Source organism: Oncorhynchus keta, chromosome 2, assembly GCF_023373465.1.
Source record: "Oncorhynchus keta strain PuntledgeMale-10-30-2019 chromosome 2, Oket_V2, whole genome shotgun sequence".
Taxonomy (NCBI): domain Eukaryota; kingdom Metazoa; phylum Chordata; class Actinopteri; order Salmoniformes; family Salmonidae; genus Oncorhynchus; species Oncorhynchus keta.
In genome coordinates this window covers 77034934-77058023 of record NC_068422.1, presented here as the reverse complement: position 1 = coordinate 77058023, position 23090 = coordinate 77034934, and the positions used below count along the sequence as shown (strand labels likewise).

The following is a 23090-nucleotide window of genomic DNA, read 5'->3' as shown; positions in this document are numbered from 1 at the left end:
GGGTATTGTGGGTGAGAAAAAACATCTATGTAATCCATTTGGATTTCAGGCTGTAACACAACAAAATGTGGAATAAGTCAAGGGGTATGAACACTTTCTGAAGGCACTGTATTGTCCCTCATATTGTTATTTGTTCTATAATAGGTCTACCCTACATTCTTAGAACCCTTTGTCCCTCATATTGTTATTTGTTCTATAATAGGTCTACCCTACATTCTTAGAACCCTTTGTCCTTCATATTGTTATTTGTTCTACAATAGGTCTACCCTACATTCTTAGAACCCTTTGTCCCTCATATTGTTATTTGTTCTATAATAGGTCTACCCTACATTCTTAGAACCCTTTGTCCCTCATATTGTTATTTGTTCTATAATAGGTCTACCCTACATTCTTAGAACCCTTTGTCCTCATATTGTTATTTGTTCTATAATAGGTCTACCCTACATTCTTAGAACCCTTTGTCCCTCATATTGTTATTTGTTCTATAATAGGTCTACCCTACATTCTTAGAACCCTTTGTCCTCATATTGTTATTTGTTCTATAATAGGTCTACCCTACATTCTTAGAACCCTTTGTCCCTCATATTGTTATTTGTTCTACAATAGGTCTACCCTACATTCTTAGAACCCTTTGTCCCTCATATTGTTATTTGTTCTATAATAGGTCTACCCTACATTCTTAGAACCCTTTGTCCCTCATATTGTTATTTGTTCTATAATAGGTCTACCCTACATTCTTAGAACCCTTTGTCCCTCATATTGTTATTTGTTCTATAATAGGTCTACCCTACATTCTTAGAACCCTTTGTCCTCATATTGTTATTTGTTCTATAATAGGTCTACCCTACATTCTTAGAACCCTTTGTCCCTCATATTGTTATTTGTTCTATAATAGGTCTACCCTACATTCTTAGAACCCTTTGTCCCTCATATTGTTATTTGTTCTATAATAGGTCTACCCTACATTCTTAGAACCCTTTGTCCCTCATATTGTTATTTGTTCTATAATAGGTCTACCCTACATTCTTAGAACCCTTTGTCCTTCATATTGTTATTTGTTCTACAATAGGCCTACCCTACACTCTTAGAACCCTTTCCACAGAGAGTACTACATGGAACCCAAAAAGGTTTTACCTGGAACCAAAAAGGTTCTACCTTGCACCGAAAAGGGTTCTCCTATGGGACAGCTGAAGAACTCTGTGTATGTTGAGTATGGGAAATGTAAACCTTAATATGTGTACAGTTCAGTAATGCTATTGAACTGGTCTATTTACCTTCATATGTGTACAGTTCAGTAATGCTATTGAACTGGTCTATTTACCTTCATATGTGTACAGTTCAGTAATGCTATTGAACTGGTCCATTTACCTTCATATGTGTACAGTTCAGTAATGCTATTGAACTGGTCCATTTACCTTCATATGTGTACAGTTCAGTAATGCTATTGAACTGGTCCATTTACCTTCATATGTGTATAGTTCAGTAATGCTATTGAACTGGCCCCATTTACCTTCATATGTGTACAGTTCAGTAATGCTATTGAACTGGTCCATTTACCTTCATATGTGTACAGTTCAGTAATGCTATTGAACTGGTCCATTTACCTTCATATGTGTACAGTTCAGTAATGCTATTGAACTGGTCCATTTACCTTCATATGTGTACAGTTCAGTAATGCTATTGAACTGGTCCATTTACCTTCATATGTGTACAGTTCAGTAATGCTATTGAACTGGTCCATTTACCTTCATATGTGTACAGTTCAGTAATGCTATTGAACTGGTCCATTTACCTTAATATGTGTACAGTTCAGTAATGCTATTGAACTGGTCCATTTACCTTAATATGTGTACAGTTCAGTAATGCTATTGAACTGGTCCATTTACCTTCATATGTGTACAGTTCAGTAATGCTATTGAACTGGTCCATTTACCTTCATATGTGTACAGTTCAGTAATGCTATTGAACTGGCCCCATTTACCTTCATATGTGTACAGTTCAGTAATGCTATTGAACTGGTCCATTTACCTTCATATGTGTACAGTTCAGTAATGCTATTGAACTGGTCCATTTACCTTCATATGTGTACAGTTCAGTAATGCTATTGAACTGGTCCATTTACCTTAATATGTGTACAGTTCAGTAATGCTATTGAACTGGTCCATTTACCTTAATATGTGTACAGTTCAGTAATGCTATTGAACTGGCCCCATTTACCTTCATATGTGTACAGTTCAGTAATGCTATTGAACTGGTCCATTTACCTTAATATGTGTACAGTTCAGTAATGCTATTGAACTGGCCCCATTTACCTTCATATGTGTACAGTTCAGTAATGCTATTGAACTGGCCCCATTTACCTTCATATGTGTACAGTTCAGTAATGCTATTGAACTGGTCCATTTACCTTAATATGTGTACAGTTCAGTAATGCTATTGAACTGGCCCCATTTACCTTCATATGTGTACAGTTCAGTAATGCTATTGAACTGGCTCCATTTACCTTCATATGTGTACAGTTCAGTAATGCTATTGAACTGGTCCATTTACCTTAATATGTGTACAGTTCAGTAATGCTATTGAACTGGTCCATTTAATTTATTATATTTACATTATGGCTTAATCAAGCTTTAAAGGGCGTTCTTTAGTTAATACCTAACTTTACCTATCTTGCAGCTTCCTTCACTTCTTTGGGCTGTTGCTATAATGACAACACTTTTCCTGCTTTCCAAACAGACTTTAGGGGCCTAGGAATAGGTGTGTTCTGTCAACTCTACTGGATTTGAACCCGTAATGCTTGTTTAGAATTTAGAATGTACAATTTGGATTGTTTGAGGAGGCAGGCCACTTGGACATAGCAGTTTGTCAGGAATCATCAATTTGTCAGGAATCATCAAGTTTGCAGACGACACTACAGTGGTAGGCTTGATTACCAACAATGACGAGACGGCCTACAGAGAGGAGGTGAGGGTCCTCGGAGTGTGGTGTCAGGGAAATAACCTCACACTCAAAGGAGATGATCGTGGACTTCAGGAAACAGCAGAGGGAGCACCCCCTATCCACATCGATAGGACAGTATTGGAGAATATGGAAAGTTTTAAGTTCCTCGGCGTACACATCACGGACAAACTGAAATGGTCCGCCCACACAGACAGAGTGGTGTAGAAGGCGCAACAGCACCTCTTCAACCTCAGGAGGCTGAAGAAATTTGGCTTGATATCAGAAACACACAAACTTTTACAGATGCACAATAGAGAGCATCCTGTCGGGCTGTATCACCGTCTGGTACGGCAACTGCTCTGCCCACAACCGTCAGGCTCTCCAGAGGGTAGTGAGGTCTGCACAACGCATCACCGGGGGCAAACTACCTGCCCTCCAGGACACCTACATCACCCGATGTCACAGGAAGGTCAAACAATGCCACCTTATATAATGTTTACAAACCCTACATTATTCAAATCAAATTTTACTTGTCACATACACATGGTTAGCAGATGTTCATGCGAGTGTAGCGAAATGCTTGTGCTTCTAGTTCCGACAATGCAGTAATAACCAACAAGTAATCTAACTAACAATTCCAAAACTACTGTCTTATACACAGCGTAAGGGGATAAAGAATATGTACATAAAGATATATGAAGGAGTGATGGTACAGAGCAGCATAGGCAAGATACAGTAGATGGTATCGAGTACAGTATATACATATGAGATGAGTATGTAAACAAAGTGGCATAGTTAAAGTGGCTAGTGATACATGTATTACATAAGGATGCAGTAGATGATAGTAGATAGTAGAGTACAGTATATACGTATACATATGAGATGAATAATGTAGGGTATGTAAACATTATATTAGGTAGCATTGTTTAAAGTGGCTAGTGATATATTTTACATCATTTCCCATCAATTCCCATTATTAAAGTGGCTGGAGTTGAGTCAGTGTGTTGGCAGCAGCCACTCAATGTTAGTGGTGGCTGTTTAACAGTCTGATGGCCTTGAGATAGAAGCTGTTTTTCAGTGGCTCGGGTGGTTGTTGTCCTTGTTGATCTTTATGGCCTTCCTGTAACATCGGGTGGTGTAGGTGTCCTGGAGGGCAGGTAGTTTGCCCCCGGTGATGCGTTGTGCAGATCTCACTACCCTCTGGAGAGCCTTACGGTTGTGGACGGAGCAGTTACCGTACCAGGTGGTGATACAGCCCGCCAGGATGCTCTCGATTGTGCATCTGTAGAAGTTTGTGAGTGCTTTTGGTGACAAGCAGAATTTCTTCAGCCTCCTGAGGTTGAAGAGGCGCTGCTGCGCCTTCTTCACGATGCTGTCTGTGTGAGTGGACCAATTCAGTTTGTCTGTGATGTGTATCCCGAGGAACTTAAAACTTACTACCCTCTCCACTACTGTTCCATCGATGTGGATAGGGGGGTGTTCCCTCTGCTGTTTCCTGAAGTCCACAATCATCTCCTTAGTTTTGTTGACGTTGAGTGTGAGGTTATTTTCCTGACACCACACTCCGAGGGCCCTCACCTCCTCCCTGTAGGCCGTCTCGTCATTGTTGGTAATCAAGCCTACCACTGTTGTGTCGTCCGCAAACTTGATGATTGAGTTGGAGGCGTGCGTGGCCACGCAGTCGTGGGTGAACAGGGAGTACAGGAGAGGGCTCAGAACGCACCCTTGTGGGGCCCCAGTGTTGAGGATCAGCGGGGTGGAGATGTTGTTGCCTACCCTCACCACCTGGGGGTGTCCCGTCAGGAAGTCCAGTACCCAGTTGCACAGGGCGGGGTCGAGACCCAGGGTCTCGAGCTTGATGACAAGCTTGGAGGGTACTATGGTGTTGAATGCTGAGCTGTAGTCGATGAACAGCATTCTCACATAGGTATTCCTCTTGTCCAGATGGGTTAGGGCAGTGTGCAGTGTGGTCTCATATGTATATACTGTATTCTATACCATCTACTGCATATTGCCTATGCTGCACAGCCATCACTCATCCATGTATTTATATGTACATATTCTTATTCATTCCTTTACACTTGTGTGTGTGTATAAGGTAGTTGTTGTGAAATTGTTAGATTACTTGTTAGATATTACTGCACGGTCGGAATTAGAAGCACAAGCATTTCTCTACACTTGCGTTAACATCTGCTAACCATGTGTATGTGACCAATAACATTTGATTTGAGGAGGAGTTAGGTCACTGACACAGTGAGTCAGACAGTCTGACTTTGGCCCGCAGGTGATCAGGTGCTGTACAGCTCTCTCCCCAGTAGTCCCCACCCCCGTGTGAAAGACAGAGCCCAGAGGTGTGAAGAGATCTGTCCCAACCTGCACCTCGGATCACAGCCATCACCTCCTTGTCCCAGCCCAGCCCAGCTCAGCTCACACTTGTTATTCTAACCGTTGCTAGCTGTGACATCAGATCCCCACCACCGCCTTGGGTTTCGCAAGCCTCATTCAGGAGCCAAGTCCAGAAAGTTCCCAAAGTCTTCTGAGTGGGGTAGAAACGGAAGAGTCAGAGATGGGTGAGAAAGAGTGTGTTTCTCTCCGTGAAAAGCCCAAATGAGGTCAGCAGCAGGGTGTTTTATCCACATTTCTCAGCATTGAGCAGAAGCAGCGTCGCGTTAGTGGCGGTGTTAGGTGAACAATGGACCAGTCTGTAATGAGCCAGGGGCCGGGCCGGTGTCCTCTGTGAGATTGTTAGCTGTTAGCATCAGGAAACACAGACAACTTTCCCAGGAGTAGTGTGGTAAGCTGCTGATGAAGGAAGGTAAGAGCTAAGAGCGTCTCATCTGTCTCTCAGCGTGGTGTATTCCCATGGCTTTGTGTGTGGCGTCTACATACATACATTCTACCCAAATCATTTTAATTATGTGGAAATATCCACTCATGCATTTTTACTGTAGATATGTATTTGCTTTGGCGTCGAACAGGGATCCCGTACTGCCAAAGTTATGTCACATTACTGGGTATTTTCCCCCGGTTATTTCACGAGTGGTCAAAGTTTTCATGTTGCCTATTATCTTAGAAATACATTCTGGCAATGAAGGGTTTTCCTTTTCTTTCTTCTCTAAAGAGTTTTTTTCTCCTTCTGTTGCACTGTAAACTTTAGCTGCTATGATTAAACTCCCACTGGTAAGCTGAACACACCTGAGGTAACCACTGGTATTCCCCTCCTAGTTTCTCTCAATGTGCAGTCAACAGTGTTGAGAGGAATTCTCAGCGCCAGACTCTTTCGAGCTGTTTAGTGAGCTAAATTATTATTTTGGTATTTGGGAGCAAATAAAGTAACGTTGTAAGGAATGGTATCATGATGTTTCTGACCCCCCCCCACTCTCATTCCAGGTGCCAGTCTGCGTCCCCACCCCCCATTCTTTCTGCCACACAGGGGCGGTACCACGCCCCGCTCAGCGACAGCGAGGACAACAGGCAGCACGTCAGATACGTCAAAACAGACGGCAGACTCTTGGGCCGGGCCGGCTGGAGCAGCAAGACCGCTAGCCTCTGCAGTGGAGCCTCCCTCTCCTGTGACTTACTGTCCCAGAGCCGACTTACCAAGTCCAAGAGCATTAGCTGCCTGGACAACAAGCTCTCCATCTACAAGCCCTCTGGTGGGGCTCAGGTGAGTCAGGAGGCCCAGGGGGGCCAAGAGGAGCAGAAAGAGAACCAGAAACAGGAGGACCTTCCTGGGGGAGGTGGACTGAGTGGTGGTCCCCTGAGCTGGAGCACCCTCTCCTTGGGACCTTCATCCAACCACAGCCACAAGCGCACCCTCTCTCTCAGCCGCCCTGTGTCAGGGGCATCCTCTGTGGCCATCCGTAAGAAGATCTCAGAATGGGAGTGTAGGAGGGTGGCTCTGCCTAGGATGAGCCTGTGTCTGGAGAAGAGGCCTGTAGGTGAGCGTGTGGGTGGCAGTGAGGGCTGCCCCAGCCTCCTCTCCTCACCTTGCAGTGAGAAGACCTTTGACTTCAAGAGCATCCGGAGGATGAGTAAAGCTTTCTCCGAGTGCTCCTATCCAGAGACAGAGGAAGAGGAGGCAGCCTCAGACAGTGAGTTTCTGGGCCGCTTCCAGAAGAGGCCAGGAAAGACCGACTCCTCTGCGTTATTCCTGAGCTCCCTGTCTACTCGGAAGGAAACGTCTGCTGTACTCAATCGGATACAAAAGATCGAGAAGGTGCTGAAGGAGAGCCCCAGCCAGCCACCCCGGTATCTTAGTAACTGCTATGCACCAGACAAAACGAAACAGAAGTGTGTTATGATAGGTGGGGTCGAGGACTTGGACAGTAGGGGCACCAGTAAACGCAGCAGTATATGTTCTGTGGTCACAGAACCAGACGCCCTGCCGGCCTCTGATAAACTCTCCAGACAGAGGTTCAGTGTGAGCTCAACCCGGTCAGAGACCGAGAGCCCAGAGCCCCCCTGTCAACAGACACCGGAGGGCATGCCAGTCAACCCCCTGCCCAAACCTAAACGCACCTTTGAGTACGACGCCAACCGCAACCACAAGGGCACGTCGCCAAGCAACGGACTACCTCCTTGCAGTGCTTCTGAGGAGTCACCACCCCTGCTGCCCACCACCCCCGCACCCAACATGACGCGAAATCTGACGAAGGACTGGAGCTCCCCCAAGAGACTGGAGCTCCCCCAGGACAGGTGAGAATAGTCACGTCACCTCTAGACATGTACACTCTTAGAAAAAAGGCTTTGTAATAGGTTATCCGGCTGTCCCCATAGGAGAACCTGTTTTGGTTCCAGTTAGAACCCGTTTAGGTTCCGTGTAGAACCCTCTGCAGAAAGGGTTCTTTCTACCTGGAACCAAGTGTTCTACCTGCAACCAAAAAGGGTTCTTCAAAGTGTTCTCCTATGAGGATAGCCGAATAACTCTTTAAGGTTCTAAATAGCACATTCTGTTCTAAGTGTAGTCTTTTGTTGTTATGGCATGTGTCAGTAAGTCCACGGTTCAGTGAACTGATGTTTTTATATTGTGTTTAGTGCATTCTCAGACAGTAAAACATGTGTATCTCATCCCCCGGGCCCTCCCTCCCCAGTCAGAATCAGCCATGCTGATCAAACAACACGGCGAACAGGAGATGCTGATTTATGGAGCTGCAAAACAAAGCATAGGTCCTGCAGGCTGCAGTAAAAACAGAGAGGCAGTGAATTTGTTTAGTTCCTTTCTGAGAGTTGCACATGGACGGCTAGAACATTTATTTGTCTTGGATTTGTAAATGTCTCTAGCATGTCCTGAGAATGTTTTCACGGGGGTAAGGATCATAGACCAAGCTTTACTTCGTTGGTGTTCAAGTGTATCTATCTGACTACAGTTTTGGCTGTAGTCAGATAGACAGTAGAGTGGCCTCGCTCACTGAAATGGTCTGCCTCTGTTCAGCATTTGATAGTAAGCATATAAACATTGAATCTGCTGTTAATTTTCTCAAGGCCTCAATGTTTTCCTGCATTAGAAAGACAGTATTTTTGGCTTCATATGAAGAGGATCACATTGTTCTATTGATATTGTTCATGGCTTTTGTTTTTCTGTTTTTTCCAATTTGATTTGTCTAGAATGTTGCCATTGAAATGGAATATGTTAAATTGAGTTTCTGCTGTTTTTCCAGTGTTCTTTTGTAATAATGTCAGTCTTTCATTGAACAAACATGAAGTAGCCTAATTGCAATATAAAACAAATTTCAAATGTCAACTACATTAGACAGGGCATTGTGTATCTTAGTATAAGGCCAGGTAACGAACGTCTGCTGTCCGTGAGAAACAAAGTATTACTGTAAATGTCTATAACCCAGTGTACTGTAATAATGGTTGAATTAGAACATCCTTAAATATCACTGCTCAGCTCCAGCCAAACTGTTCATATCCAAGACCATCAATTGTTCTATCCTTGAAATCCAACAGCTTTTCAACAACGTTCCAAGTCACTCTTACATCAAAACAGGACTGTATTCTTCTTATATCATGCCTGTTATTTAGCAAAGGCCTACAGTATGTTGTCTTGCCAGTGGACATCCCAAGGTTCCCAGTGTGCCTCCTCATCCTTCTTCATTATGTTGCTATAGAGCTGTGCAGTACAGGCAGCTATGAGCCTGTTGTCTTTCTGCAACACTTAATATTGTTTATTATCCTCATTCTTTATCCCCCTTTAAATTGCCTTCAGAGCACAACTTCTTTAGGCCAATGACTGAGGGCAGGGCCTTGCCAGATCCTCTTGATGAGCATGTTTAAAAGCCATGAGCCGTCAATGGTGCAGGACAGCAGGATAGCAGGCGTGAACTCACTGATCTAATAGAGGGGTTGGTTGTAAATATAAAGGAAATGACTTTGTGATTGGAGCACATGTTGCTGTCAGTGTAGTGTTGCTGTCATTAGGTTAGTGGTTCTCTGAACCAGTGTTCCAGGTCTCTCTCTCTCTCTCTCTCTCTCTCTAATTGGCAGCTTCATAGAGGGCTGTTGAGGGATGAGGCATATTTGGGTCTCCTTGGAACAGTGGCTTTCATCCTCTCAGGTGGTCCTCGTTGATTGTAATCGGCCAGTAGAGGATGTCAGGATGGAATGATCCAGACTCTCTGGACTGCAGTTCTTCTCTCCACTGTCTCAGCACACAGCCATACATTATTAAATACCATATTATGTTCTGCTTTTTTCATCCTCCCTTCCTGTTTCTTGTTTCTTCCCATCTTTCCCTTCCTCCCATTCACTTCTCTCTCTCTCTCTCTCTCTCTCTCTCTCTCTCTCTCTCTCTCCTCTCTCTCTCTCTCTCTCTCTCTCTCTCTCTCTCTCTCTCTCTCTCTCTCTCTCTCTCTCTCTCTCTCTCTCTCTCTCTCTCTCTCTCTCTCTCTCTCTCTCTCTCTCTCTCTCTCTCTGACTCTCTCTCTCTCTCTCTTTCTGACTCTCTCTCTCTCTCTCTCTTTCTGAGGGAGTCATGTGAGTTGGAGGATGCTGCCAGCCTGGCCTCCTCGTACCCGTCCTCTCACACAGAGAATGGCACTGTTTCCACAGAGACCCGCATCAGCGGCAGGCCCAGCTCCAAAAGCACTTTAGAGGAGAACGCCTATGAGGACATAGTGGGTAAGAATGCATCTGTGTCTGGATAGCTGAGGATAACTCAGCCTGACCTGCAACACTTACTGATGCATTGTAATTCAGTGAATAACCAGGATTGTTGAAAGCCAAACTCTGTTAGTGACTGCTGATGCAAGTAGTAATTCCAAAATCCTTTCACACACTTGGTAGATTTCTAGAGAGTTCTGATTGTTGGTCACTCTCTCATATCCTCACACTCTCAGCTGCCATGTAGACTGGATTGTCTTTATTCTGAAGGATGGCATGAAGATGTGTGCTGCTTTCTGGTTTCACCATCAACTCCGAATTGTTATGGACTGATAACAAGTATTTCTTTATATGCTGAAAGCTCTGTGTGTCTGTCTCCAGACAATGGTTATGTGGGAGCCAGCAACAACAGATGGGTTATATATTGCTAGCTGGCCTTCCCCTGGTTAAAAGGAATTTGACAGTCATGGGGTACATTTATACCCCATCTGCTTTCTATTGGACAGTCCCAATTAGCTGACTGAAAAACTCTCAGGGCTTTTCAAAAATCAATGCTAGATTTATACTTAATATTCCTGCTTTATGTTTATTCAGCCCTGTATGGTTATGTAAAGAAAATATGATCATCACTCACTCTTCATTGTCAGGCCATTCCTTGAGACAAAGGATTAAATTGTAAGATTACTCTGTGGCTTGGGAAAATGTCAACTTGATATGCCTCAGCTAAAGCCCAGACCTAGCACTAAAGCTAATTTCACATAAACCAAGTGTTCGACAGTCTCACAAGGAATTGTTTTCACAAAATTGGGGGAATATCTATCCTCCAACAAGGACTTTGGACCTCTTGATAGTTTTAGTAACATGGAAAACTACAATATAAGCAAGACCAACTATAAATTCTCTGTATTGAGGGTGACAAAGTACAAATGTATGCCAAATTCCTTTCCAGTAGTAAACGTCCTGAGGACTGTGGACAGTGAAAAGGCTGGTTCTCCTGAGGTGCTTCATGTGGCAGGGATGTCTGTCACGTTTCGCCCGGCCATTCTCGGCCCCTCCACTATAAATCTCCTTCCTGCTCATCAGGCTTCAATGTGAGACCCAGTAAAAGAATGGGGGCTGACATGTTTTTAGTTGGAAATTAGAGATTGAGTGTTTGTTGACATATGTTTGTAGCCTTTGAGCATTTTATTTTGCAAGCACATGGGTTAAATTAACTGTAATGGCCATATTTCTCCCTCATACATGGTTGACTCACTTCCTCAATTCATCCTCTATGGCGCTTTATTCAGTCTCTGAAGATGACCATTGGTTCCAGGCAGAGCATGAATCGGTGGCCGCGAGGGGACCCGGGGGACTTTCATGCGTACCCCAACAAAGAGTCCATTGTTCGCCGGTCGAACACCTCGAGTATGGAATAGGCGATGCGGTCGAAGGCATTTTGGCTGAATGATGATTAGTTACAGAGAAATACATTGCCTCTGTGAGCTGTCCCTCCCCAGTGATCCTGGTTGCTCCAGTCTGAAATAGGCCTAGCTGGCTCTGATCACAGCATGGAATGGCGGTCTCCACCACCGCTAAGCAGCGGTTTACAGGTCAGATGTTCTGTTGGAGGCAGCAGCTACAGCAGTGGGAGATAAGCCATGTTCTAGTCCCTCTCCGCTCGTATTTCAACGTGTACCAGACACTTTGGACTCAGACACACACAGCCCTTCTCGAAGCATTTAATCAACTATGTGAGGAGATCATAGCTGTCTGAGGCAGTAGCCCACTGACAATGAGTACATTAAATAAAGATTCTTCTCAAAATAAAATAACATTTGCTACATGCGCTGGATACTACTGGTGTAGACATTACTGTGAAATCCTTGCTTACGAGCCCTTCCCATCGTTTCAGAATTTTACAAATAAAATAAAAATAGTAACACGAGGAATAAAATAAAAACGACACAAGAATGGAGTTATATACAGGGAGTATGAGTACCAGATCAATGTGCAGATGTATGAGGTATTTGAGGTAGATATGTACATGAAGGCAGGGTAAAGTGACAAGTCATCATGATAGATCATAATAATAAGACTAAAATATAAAACAGAGAAGCAGCAGCATATGATGAGTGTAAAAGTGTGTGTATGTGTGTGAATGTGTGTGGGTTTTGTGTTGGAGTGTCAATGTAGTGTATATGAGTGAGTGTGTATATGGTCTGCGTATATATAGTCTAGTGAGTGTGTATATGGTGTGTATATATAGTCTAGTGAGTGCATATATATAGTCTAGTGAGTGTGTATATGGTGTGTGTGTGTATATATAGTCTAGTGAGTGTGTATATGGTGTGTGTGTGTATATATAGTCTAGTGAGTGTGTATATGGTGTGTATATGTAACGGATGTGAAACGGCTAGCTTAGTTAGCAGTGCGCGCTAAATAGCGTTTCAATCGGTGACGTCACTTGCTCAGACCTTGAAGTAGTGGTTCCCCTTGCTCTGCAAGGGCCGCAGCTTTTGTGGAGCGATGGGTAACGATGCTTCGTGGGTGACTGTTGTTGATGTGTGCAGAGGTTCCCTGGTTCGCGCCCGGGTATGGGCGAGGGGACGGTCTAAAGTTATACTGTTACATATATAGAGTCTAGTGAGTGTGTATATGGTGTGTATATACAGTATAGTCTAGTGAGTGTGTATATGGTGTGTATATATAGTCTAGTGAGTGTGTATATGGTGTGTGTATATATAGTCTAGTGATTGTGTATATGGTGTGTATATACAGTATAGTCTAGTGAGTGTGTATATGGTGTGTATATATAGTCTAGTGAGTGTGTATATGGTGTGTATATATAGTCTAGTGATTGTGTATATATAGTCTAGTGAGTGTGTGTATATATAGTCTAGTGAGTGTGTATATGGTGTGTTTATATAGTCTAGTGAGTGTGTATATGCTGTGTGTATATATAGTCTAGTGAGTGTGTATATGGTGTGTATATATAGTCTAGTGATTGTGTATATATAGTCTAGTGAGTGTGTGTATATATAGTCTAGTGAGTGTGTATATGGTGTGTATATATAGTCTAGTGTGTGTGTATATATAGTCTAGTGAGTGTGTGTATATGGTGTGTGTGTACGTAGGGTTAATATGTAGGGTTAGTGCAAGTGCAGGTAGGTGCAAGATAGAGTCAGTGCAGATAGTTTAGGTATCATTCATTTACTATTTCGAAGTCTGGCTATTTAGCAGTCTTATGGTTTGGAGGTAGAAGCTGTCTCAGAGCCTGTTGGTCTGAGAGCCGATGCTCCAGTACGTTTGCCGGATGGTAGCAGAGTGAACAGTCTATGGCTTGGGAGTCTTTGGTAATTTTTCAGGCCTTCCTCTTGACGCTGCCTGATATAGAGGTCCTGGATGGCAGGGAGCTTGGCCTCTGTGATGTACTGGGCTGTTCGCATCACCCTCTGTAGCGCTTTGAGCTCAAGGGTGGTGCATTTGCCATACAGAGTAGTGATGCAGCCAGTCAAGATGCTCTCAATATTACATCCGTAGAACATTTGGAGGATCCGAGGGCCAATGCCAAATCTTTTCAGCCTCCTGAGGGGAAGAATTGCTGCCATGCCCTCTTCACAACTGTGTGCGCGTGTGAGAACCATGTTAAGTCCTTAGTGATGTGGACAACAAGGAACTAGAAGCTCTCAACCCGCTCCAAAACAGCCCTGTCAACATGGATATGGGTGTGCTCTCCCCTCTTTCCCCTTTAGTCTACGATCAGCTCCTTGGTTTTACTGACGTTGTTGTCCTGGCACCACACTGCTAAGTCTCTGACCTCCTTCCTGTAGGCTGTCTCATCGCCGTCCATGATTAGGCCTACCACTGTCGCGTCGTCAGCAAACTTGGTGACGGTGTCGGAGTTGTGCGTGACCACGCAGTCGTGGGTGAACAGGGAGTACAGGAGGGGACTAAGCACACACCCCTGAGGGGCCCAGGTGTTGAGGGTCAACCAGGATCCAGTTGCAGAGGGAGTGGTTCAGTCCCAGGGTCCCTAGCTTGGTGATGAGCTTGGAGGGGAATGTTATGTTGAACGCTGAGCTCTAGTCTATGAACAGCATTCTCACATAGTAATTTTCCTTCCTGTCCAGGTGGAAGAGGGCAGTGTGAAGTGCAATTGTGATTGCTTCATCTGTGGATCTGTCTGGGGGTATGCAAATTGGAGTGGGTGTAGGGTGTCTGGGATGATGGTGTTGATGTTTTTCATGACCAGCCTTTCAAAGCACTTCATAATTACAGATTTGAGTGCTACAGGGCGATAGTCAATTAGGCAGATTACATTGGAGCTCTTGTGAACAGGGACAATGGTGGTCAGTTTGAAACATTTTGGGATTACAGACTGGAACAAGGAGAGATTGAAAATGTCCGTGAAGACACTTGCCAGCTGGTCTGCGCATGTTCTGAGAACATGCCCTGGTATTCCGGCCTTGTGATTGCATTCCACCTCCCTCCTACATTGTCCTTCTGCATGTTTGATGTCTTGTCGGAGGTCAGAGCGGCCTTTCTTGTATGCATCCATGTCCATGTCCTGTCCCTTATAAGCGGTAGCTCTAGCCTTTAGCCCAGCGTGGATATTGTCTGTAATCCATGGTTTTTGGTTTGGATATGCTATGCACTTATTGATGAAACCTGTGACTGTTGTGGTAAACTCCTCAATGCTATCGGATAAATCACGGAACATATTCCAGTCTGTACTAGAAAAACAGTCTTATAGCCTCTCGTCTGCTTCATCCAACCACTTCCGTATTCAGGGCATCACTGGTACTTCCTGTTTGAGCAGGAAGCAGGAAAATGGAGTCATGGTCAGATTTGCCAAAGGGAGGATGAGGGAGGGCCTTGTTTGCATTTCTGTTGGTAGAAAAAAAGTGGTCTATAGTTTTAGTGCCATTAGTGGCACAGGAGACGTGTTGGTAGAAGTGAGGTAGGACGGTTTTAATTCTCCACCCAACCACTTGTTTGTTTATGGCTCCATACAGTTGAGTGCCAGAGTGGTGTTGGCTTGTGGATGGATGTAGACAGCTGTGATAATTACAGATGAGAACTCTCTTGGTAGATAAAAGGGTCTGTAGCTAACCATGAGGTATTCTATATCAGGTGAGCAAAAGCTAGATATTTCCTTCACACTGGAAGCAGCACACCAGTTGTTATTTATGAAAAAAACACACTCCTCCTTTCGACTTCCCGAAGCTGCCGTCCGATCCTGCCACTGCATGGAGAATCCACTGAGTACTACGTGCGTATCGTCATCATCCAGCCACGCTACATTAAGTCATATTGCAGCTTTTCAAGTCTCTCTCATGAGATACTCTCAAATTAATTCTTGAGTGACTGGACATTTGCCAATATTCACTGGCTTCTCATTCTGAAACCAGTGAAGTCAGTCTGAAGTCAGTGTTTCTTATGTCTAATTGGCAACTGTCAAAATGTACTTTGAGAAGATCAGTCATCTGCCACCTGTGTTATGAAATTCATGATTCATTATGGTGTTATGGTATAAATGGTTATATTATGACAAGCTATAGTTTGATTGGCGTAGCGTCACTGGGAATAGGTTTCCTGTCTGGTGAATCAGGATATGTACACAACAGTGACTCAGTAGTAATGGATTATGTCTGCATCATCAACCCCAAGCTGAACTGAGTCTCTCTAACATCATTATGTCAACAGTGGTGGTGGTGGTGAGGTAAGATAGCCTCCCTGGCCTGTCTGTCTGAGCCAGATTATCTCTGCTCTACCACTGCATTGGAATCTGCTGACTGGAATATGGATGCTTTGTTTTGTCTATGTAATCATACATTTCACATAGATTTATGAATTGCTGATGAATACAGTATGGCATTTCTCTTTAATTTACAGTTTAATGTATACTGTAGTTTTTAGCATTTGTGAGGTATGAGTGTTAAACAATTTAGATTCCAAAAATACTGTGCATCTCCGAGCATAATTTGGCCCATGTGGTCACAAGCCTTCTCTGAAGGATGTACACTGTACAGTTACAGCATGGTTTGTGGTGCCACCAAATGTTTAGACAGATCTCAAGCCCGTTTTGGTCCCGTGAACATCTCTGTTTATTACATGAATGACTGGTGCCACTGTAGCAGCCACTCGATGGCAAGGGACATTCTGTCCATAGCCCTTTTATGGGGTAATCCTATCCTGACATTGTGTAGATAGTCTGTCCTCTGTCTCGCTCTAGAGAGAGCCTATTGTGTAAACAGATGCTGAGTCACAGTGTGTGTGCAGCCAGGTCAGGAGAGGTATGTGTGTGTGTGTGTGTGTGTGTGTGCAGCCAGGTCAGGAGTGGTGTGCCCGCTCTGGATGTGAGTAACCACAGCTGTTGATTCGTACCCTCCAGTGCGTCAGAAGCCAGGGAGACATATCATCATCCCAGCAGGCTGTCATTACTCTGCTTCAGTTGATTGGGATCCCAGAGCACTGAGACGTCAGTCAGTCCAGCCCTAGAGCTGGGCCATACAGGCAAATATCCATATCGCGATAAATTGCCTGAATTGATGTGATAACGATAAATATATAGTTTAATACATTAATGTGCAGCACCACAGTACATTTTTTCATATTACCCTTAAAACTACTACTACTGGCCTCCCGGGTGGCGCAGTGTTCTAAGGCACTGCATCGCAGTGCTAGCTGTGCCACCAGAGATTCTGGGTTCGAGCGACCGGGAGGTCCATGGGGCGACGCACAATTGGCCAAGCGTCGTCCGGGTTAGGGTGGGTTTGGCCGGCAGGGATATCCTTGTCTCGGGTTTGACGGGTTTGACGCAGTGCACGCTGACCAGGTTGCCTGGTGTACAGTGTTTCCTCCAACACATTGGTGCGGCTGGCTTCCGGGTTGGATGTGCATTGTGTCAAGAAGCAGGTTGGGTTGTGTTTCGGAGGACGCATGGCTCTCAACCTTCGCCTCTCCCGTTCGTACGGGAGTTACAGCGATGAGACAAGAATGTAACTACTACCAATTGGATACCATGAAATTGGGTTTTAAAAAAACTACTACTAGTCTGTAGCCATCAATTAACAATCACACATGTTAGTAAACTTATTTAATTTCAAACTTCATATTTCTCTAGTAGGCTACTTATCGTAATCAACAATATCAGTAAAATGCCTGCGATAAGTATGGTCGGTCTCAATCATTTTCGGTTTATGGTCCCAGCTACACTCAGCTCTGATAATACATAGGAAGGGAAGAGGCAAAAGCCCAGTCTGACTGGAATTTCATTTTCAGTATGACATGGCAGAATGCTCTGATGATCTCACTAAGATGGTTCATAAATAGGCAATAAATGATGAACCCCTTTTAACAAAACAGATACCTTTAACAGATACATTTATCACAGTTTAACGTTGGCCTTCAAGGTGTTCCTGCGTTTATAGGATTCTCTTCCATCATTGAGATGCTGAAGTATAGATTTAGTGTAGTCTCTTCTACCAGACACTAGCTCTGTTGTAAGATTCATTCTCGTCTTTCACTGCAAGTCTTTTCCCTCATGTCTTTCGACACCATTTGGCTCTGTTTTCCTTTTTAGTGCAGTTCCTTCGTTTTCTCACAACCTTTTCAGACGCAGCTGAAATGCTATTCTCAGAGCACGTCTGGATGGACATGGGCAGTGGTGTTATACAAGTTTTTATACACGCTGGCTGGCCCTTTTCCAAGTGACATCAGTGAAAGCAGTGCTGTGTGAGATTCCTGTCAGTGTGCAGTGGAAAAACCCAAAACTCTTTGTGCAACACCTCTGAAATGTTGAGTGAACATTTCTACATCAACAGTCTCATTGAAAGGATGTGAGAATGAAGTTCAGTGATACCTGAGAGGAAGAGGAGGAGGATGTCACGCTCCACTCCTCCCCTTCGCCTCCCGCAGCAGACAGCCTGCATACTCCGGCCATGACTCACCACTAGCAGCCCAGTGTCCGGGAGTCTCGGCACAGTGCAGTCGGTCAGGGGCCAGCGGGGCCTCCGGGGCCCTGGGTCAACAGTAACTGTTTAAAGAGACAGTACATTTGGGCATTATAGCAGCCAGCTGAGAGTGACATTTAACCTGCCCCCTGCATGACTTATTTGATCTGAGCTACACCACGGGGAGCCTCACTCCTTCCCCCCAACTCCCTCTCCTGCCCCCCGTCATCTCACACAGACTCTGGCCTGAAGCCCCTCTGGCTTTGTCTTGTCTAGTCAAATACCTTCCTTCTCCCTGAACCTTAACATATCCTTCTGAACAGCTGCTGCTGTCATCTTAGACCTTAATCTGTTTTCTAAATGTCGTCACACAGAGAAGGAGAACCCGTACGAGGACGTGGACCCGAAGAGGAGGAGTTTGGGTCGGAAGAACCGCTTGGTACCGGAAAGCAACCGGACCTGGACCACCCAGAAACTCCACTCACCTCCTCAGGTAACCCAGCTAGCTAGCAGAACTGAGCTATTTTCCAACGGTAGAATTCTCCCTCAGACTGGAGTTAGAGCTCTGAAACCTGGACAGGATCCTCCAATAATCTTATTTCACAGCTAGATTTCTCATTATTTGCGCTACAGAAGTCTTTTGATGTGTTGAAACCTGGTGGAGTTCCAGTAAAATACTGTCAGTCTGCCTGGAAATGTAGGTTTGGCTCTGCTGCTTTAATATGGATGGGCACTGTCTCTTCGTAGGAAAGATGATTTAGAATTTCCTTGTGTTCAACTGGGAATGGGGTCACTGTGCGGTGAGGAAAATATCTTGTATTATTGGGTACAGTTACTTATTGTCATGACAAAAACTTCAGTCAATCCAAGACCAAACCAGGATCCATTGCTTCATCCTATGGGGCCTGGTCAGAAATTGTGCACTATAAAGGGAATAGGTTGCCATCTGGGACACAGCCTCAGTATTGTCCTCTCTCTCCCCCTCCACAGCTGCCCTCTAAGCCCAGTAGCCAGTCCCTGTGCCTCTCTGGTCCCACAGACAAGAAGAGTCACCGGGCATCCCGCCTGTCCAAGCGACACAGCCATGATGACATGCTGCTGCTGCCGCCTCAGCTGGGGATCTCTCCCTCCACCTGCTGCCTGCTGGATGACAGCCTGAGCAGCGCCAGCGAAACTCTGGCCTCCCGTAGGCACCGGAGGATCCCCAAGGTACAATATAAAACACTCCAGGCTGTAGGAATGAACCTGTTCTCTCCATGATGATCTCCTCAAGGACTATTCTATTCTTGCAAGCCATGTATCTACGGGGCCATGCATCTACCTGGAAGGCAAAATGGAGATGGATTTACTATAGACTATACAAATGTCATTCTTTTGGATAATTCCTAAATGCACTGTGACGGAAACTCTTTGCTGATTCTGTTCATACTCTGTTTTAAACACAAGCCATATCCCAGGAATAGTTCTGGACATGTAGAGCGAGAGAGCACTGAGAAGGATTTTATGTCTATCTCGTCCTCCTCCCACGCACTAAATGGAGCCAACTTTGAAAAGCTTCACCACAAGAGACCAGATAGTCCTCTACTGTAGGTTGTACACACACTGAGCTTCCCCTTTCCTCTCTCTGTTTACAGATGGTCCAGAGAATCAACTCCATTTACTCTACCAAGAGAGGGAAGAAGAGGCTGAAGAAGCTGTCCTTGTCTAATATTGAGACGGCATCTCTGAGAGGTACATAGGGGCTCCTCCCTTCCTTCTCTCCATCCACTGTCTGGATCAGGGAGTAAATATTTGTCTCCCCCACCCACATAGTGTCCCAGTCATCTCATTTCTATGGCATAAACATACAGTTGTAGAGATGACCCCTGACCCTAAACAAACCTTTTTTCTCTCTCCGATCTGTTTACAGATGACAACAGCGAGAGTGAGAGCGATTCTGATGACAGGTTCAAAGGTGAGAGGTCACAGAATGCAGTTGAAGCTCAGTCCCTGGAGAACAATGGTGCACTTGGTCTATAGCTGTCTGTTTCTGCACAGACAGAGGATTTGTCTCACTCACAGCAGATACAACAAGCGCACATGTCTCTGTTAGTTTTGACAAATCAGTGTTTGGAACAAGACATCGATCAAGTGACTTGTGACCAAAGGGACCACAGAAATGTAACGGAAAGGCAAAATAAAGATGTAATGGATGTGCTATAGACTATACAACTGTCATTCTTTAGAATAAATACTAAATGCACTGTGTCCGAACTCATTGCTGATTCTGTTCATACTCTGTTTTAAACACAAGCCATCTGTGATGACAGTTATGGTGAACTATAAGGTTTGTACTTTTCTCTAATCTGTGTTTAGGTTGTTATGTGTTGGACTGTGTGAGGATAAACATGTGTGAGTATAGAGGTTTAATCAGTGTGTTGAAACCCAGCTAACGTTTTAAATCCAGTTAAGTTTTGGTTCCCAGAATGTTTTTGGTAGGTTAGAGATAACAATCATTTAACCTCTCATTTGTTTGGTTTTCAAAGCAGTTTGTGATTTTGTTGTTGTTGATCATCCCAGGAACCGCCTGGCAACTTTTCAGGGGGAAGTTCCTTGAATGTTTGGTTTCCTTTTACATCGTAACATGGTTTTGGAAACATCATGCTTGACTAAATATGTTCCAATAATGTTTGGAGAACATTCTCTTGTTATGTTCTCTCTCAACCTAAGGGGAATCCAATGGTAACATTTCATTAGTTATGGGAATGTTTCTTGTTAGCTGGGAAGTGAATGTTGGACTGTAAGCTATTTGTCAGACTGCATGGTTTGTAGTGCATTATTAGCTGTGAGTGCTGTCGGTTGTGTGTAGTACACAGTGTTTGGGATATGCATTTTGTCAATACAACCCTGTACTGAAGGTTGAACTGTCCATATCCCTCTCTCTTCTCTCCCACACCCAGCCCACACCCAGAGGCTGCTGAAGCTGCAGTCAATGCTGAGGAGGGCCCCTAGCTACCGCACACTGGAGCTGCAGCTGATTGAGTGGCAGGAGAGGGAGCTGTTTGAGTACTTTGTGGTGGTGTCCCTCAAGAAAAAGCCCACCAAGAACTCCTTCTCTCCCGAAGTCACCTACCAGTTCCCCAAGGTAAGGGACCAACCAAACTGTATTCTGGCCCCTCGGTCCCCTTGGTCATGGGTCAGACAGCGGTATCAAGTCCCTTAAGTGAGAGAAAGGATTTAAACAGGAAGGGGTCCTGGTAGATAACTGTTTCTTCTGAGACATTACTCACTGGACCTACAGAAGTATGTATGCTGAGAGCTGTGATATATGGAGGTCGGAGACCCTTATCAATGTTGTTTGCATGTTGAAATAGAATTGAAAATGGCTTATTTTCATACAGAAAAATATTGATTTCGGCAGTCAAAAACGTCAGTGCACATACAGTTCAGCACATACAGTTCCTTCAGAAAGTATTCGAACCTCTTGACTTATTCCACATGTTGTTCTGTTACAGCCTGAATTCATAATTATTTATTTTAAATGCCTTTGGCAGCGATTACAGAGTCTTTCTGGGTAAGTCTACTAAGAGCTTTGCACACCTGGATTGTGCAATATTTGCACATTATTCTTCAAGCTCTGTCAAATTGGTTATTGATCATTTCGAGCCATTTTCATGTATTGCCATAGATTTTCAATACAATTTAAGTCAAAACTGTAACTAAGCCACTCAGGAACATTCAGTGTCTTCTTGGTAAGCAACTCCAGTGTAAATTTGGCCTTGTGTTTTAGGTTATTGTCCTGCTGAAAGGTGAATTCGTCTCCCAGTATCTGTTGGAAAGCAGACTGAACCAGGTTTTCCTCTAGGATATTACCTGTGCTTAGTTCTATTTAATTTATTTTATTTAAAAAACCCTGTGTAGTCCTTGCCGATGATAACTATACCCATAACATGATGCAACCACCATGCTTGAAAATATGAAGAGTGGTACTCAGTGATGTGTTGGATTTGCCTCAAACATAACACTTTGTATTCAGGACATGAAGTTTATTTCTTTGTCACATTTTTTGCAGTTTTTCTTTTTGTAATATTTTTATTCTGTAAAGGCGTCCTTATTTTCATTCTGTCATTTAGGTTAGTATTTAGGAGTAACCACAATGTTGTTGATTCTCCTATCACAGGCATTAAACTCTGTAACTGTTTTAAAGTCACCATTGGTCTCATGGCGAAATCCCTGAGTCGTTTCCTTCCTCTTCGGCAACTGAGTTAGGAAGGACTGTAGTGACTGGGTGTATTGATACACCAATTAATAACTTCACCATGCACAAAGGGATGTTTAATGTCTGTTTATTTTTTTTTACCCATCTACCAATTGGTGCCCATCTTTACGAGGCATTGGAAAACATCCCTGGTTTTGTGGTTGAATCTCTGTTGTTTGTGGTTGAATCTGTGTTTGAAATTCACTGTTCGACTGAAGGACCTTACAGATAATTGTATGTGTGTGGGTACAGAGATGAGGAAGTCATTCAAAAATAATGTTAAACACTATTTTTGTCCATGCAACCTTATGTGAGTTGTTAAGCACATGTTTACTCATGAACTTGTTTAGGCTTGCCATAATGAAGGGGTTGAATATTTATTGACTCAAGACATTTCAGCTTTTAATTTTAAATGTATTTGTAAACATTTCTGAAAATATAATTCCACTTTGACATTATGAGGTATTGTGTATAGGCCAGTGACACAAAATCTCAATGTAATCCATTTGAAATTCAGGCTGTAACACAATAAAATGGGGAAAAAGTGGTGTGAATACTTTCTGAAGGCACTGTAGATGCAGATATTGCTGAAGAGTAGGGCCATGGCCGTAACATACGGGTTGAGGGAGTTTTCAGAGTTTATTGACAGTAAGTGGTGTAACCAGGAAACGGTTTCTATGGTAGTTAAGTGTTTACTTACTCAAAGATCTCTTTTTAAGTTATTTAAGATTTGGTTCAGTGATAGAATCCCCTGGGAGATATCAGTATGTTGGTTCTCTGCCAGAGAAAAGCCTGACCCAATGACGTCGGGGGGGAGAGGGGGTAGAGAGGGGGGTTGGGGGTGATAAGGGGAGGAGGTGCTAACCCTGTGT

General features: G+C 44.0%; 1 protein-coding gene and 1 long non-coding RNA gene across 7 annotated transcripts in view; one reads left to right on the top strand and one right to left on the bottom strand.

Moving 5' to 3' along the window:
* LOC118360450 (DENN domain-containing protein 2B-like) overlaps nt 1-23090 on the top strand; it is an 83842-nt gene that overhangs the window by 33736 nt on the left and 27016 nt on the right. For all 3 annotated transcript variants that reach the window (XM_052484145.1, XM_052484144.1, XM_052484147.1), the window contains exons 3-9: nt 6331-7638; nt 9911-10062; nt 18356-18474; nt 18972-19190; nt 19616-19712; nt 19891-19935; nt 20921-21105. In XM_052484145.1, coding sequence (XP_052340105.1) covers nt 6331-7638; nt 9911-10062; nt 18356-18474; nt 18972-19190; nt 19616-19712; nt 19891-19935; nt 20921-21105 — 2125 coding nt within the window. The remainder of the gene's footprint in view (nt 1-6330; nt 7639-9910; nt 10063-18355; nt 18475-18971; nt 19191-19615; nt 19713-19890; nt 19936-20920; nt 21106-23090) is intronic.
* Nucleotides 1532-2695, bottom strand: LOC127912967 (uncharacterized). Of its 4 annotated transcripts, none has more exons than XR_008084305.1 (3): nt 2504-2695; nt 1840-1933; nt 1532-1745 (listed from the first exon to the last, which is right to left on the bottom strand). It is a non-coding gene; the product is annotated as an uncharacterized LOC127912967 (long non-coding RNA). The 4 variants fall into 4 exon arrangements; XR_008084308.1 differs by having other exon boundaries at nt 1532-1698; XR_008084306.1 differs by lacking the exon at nt 2504-2695 and adding an exon at nt 2361-2440.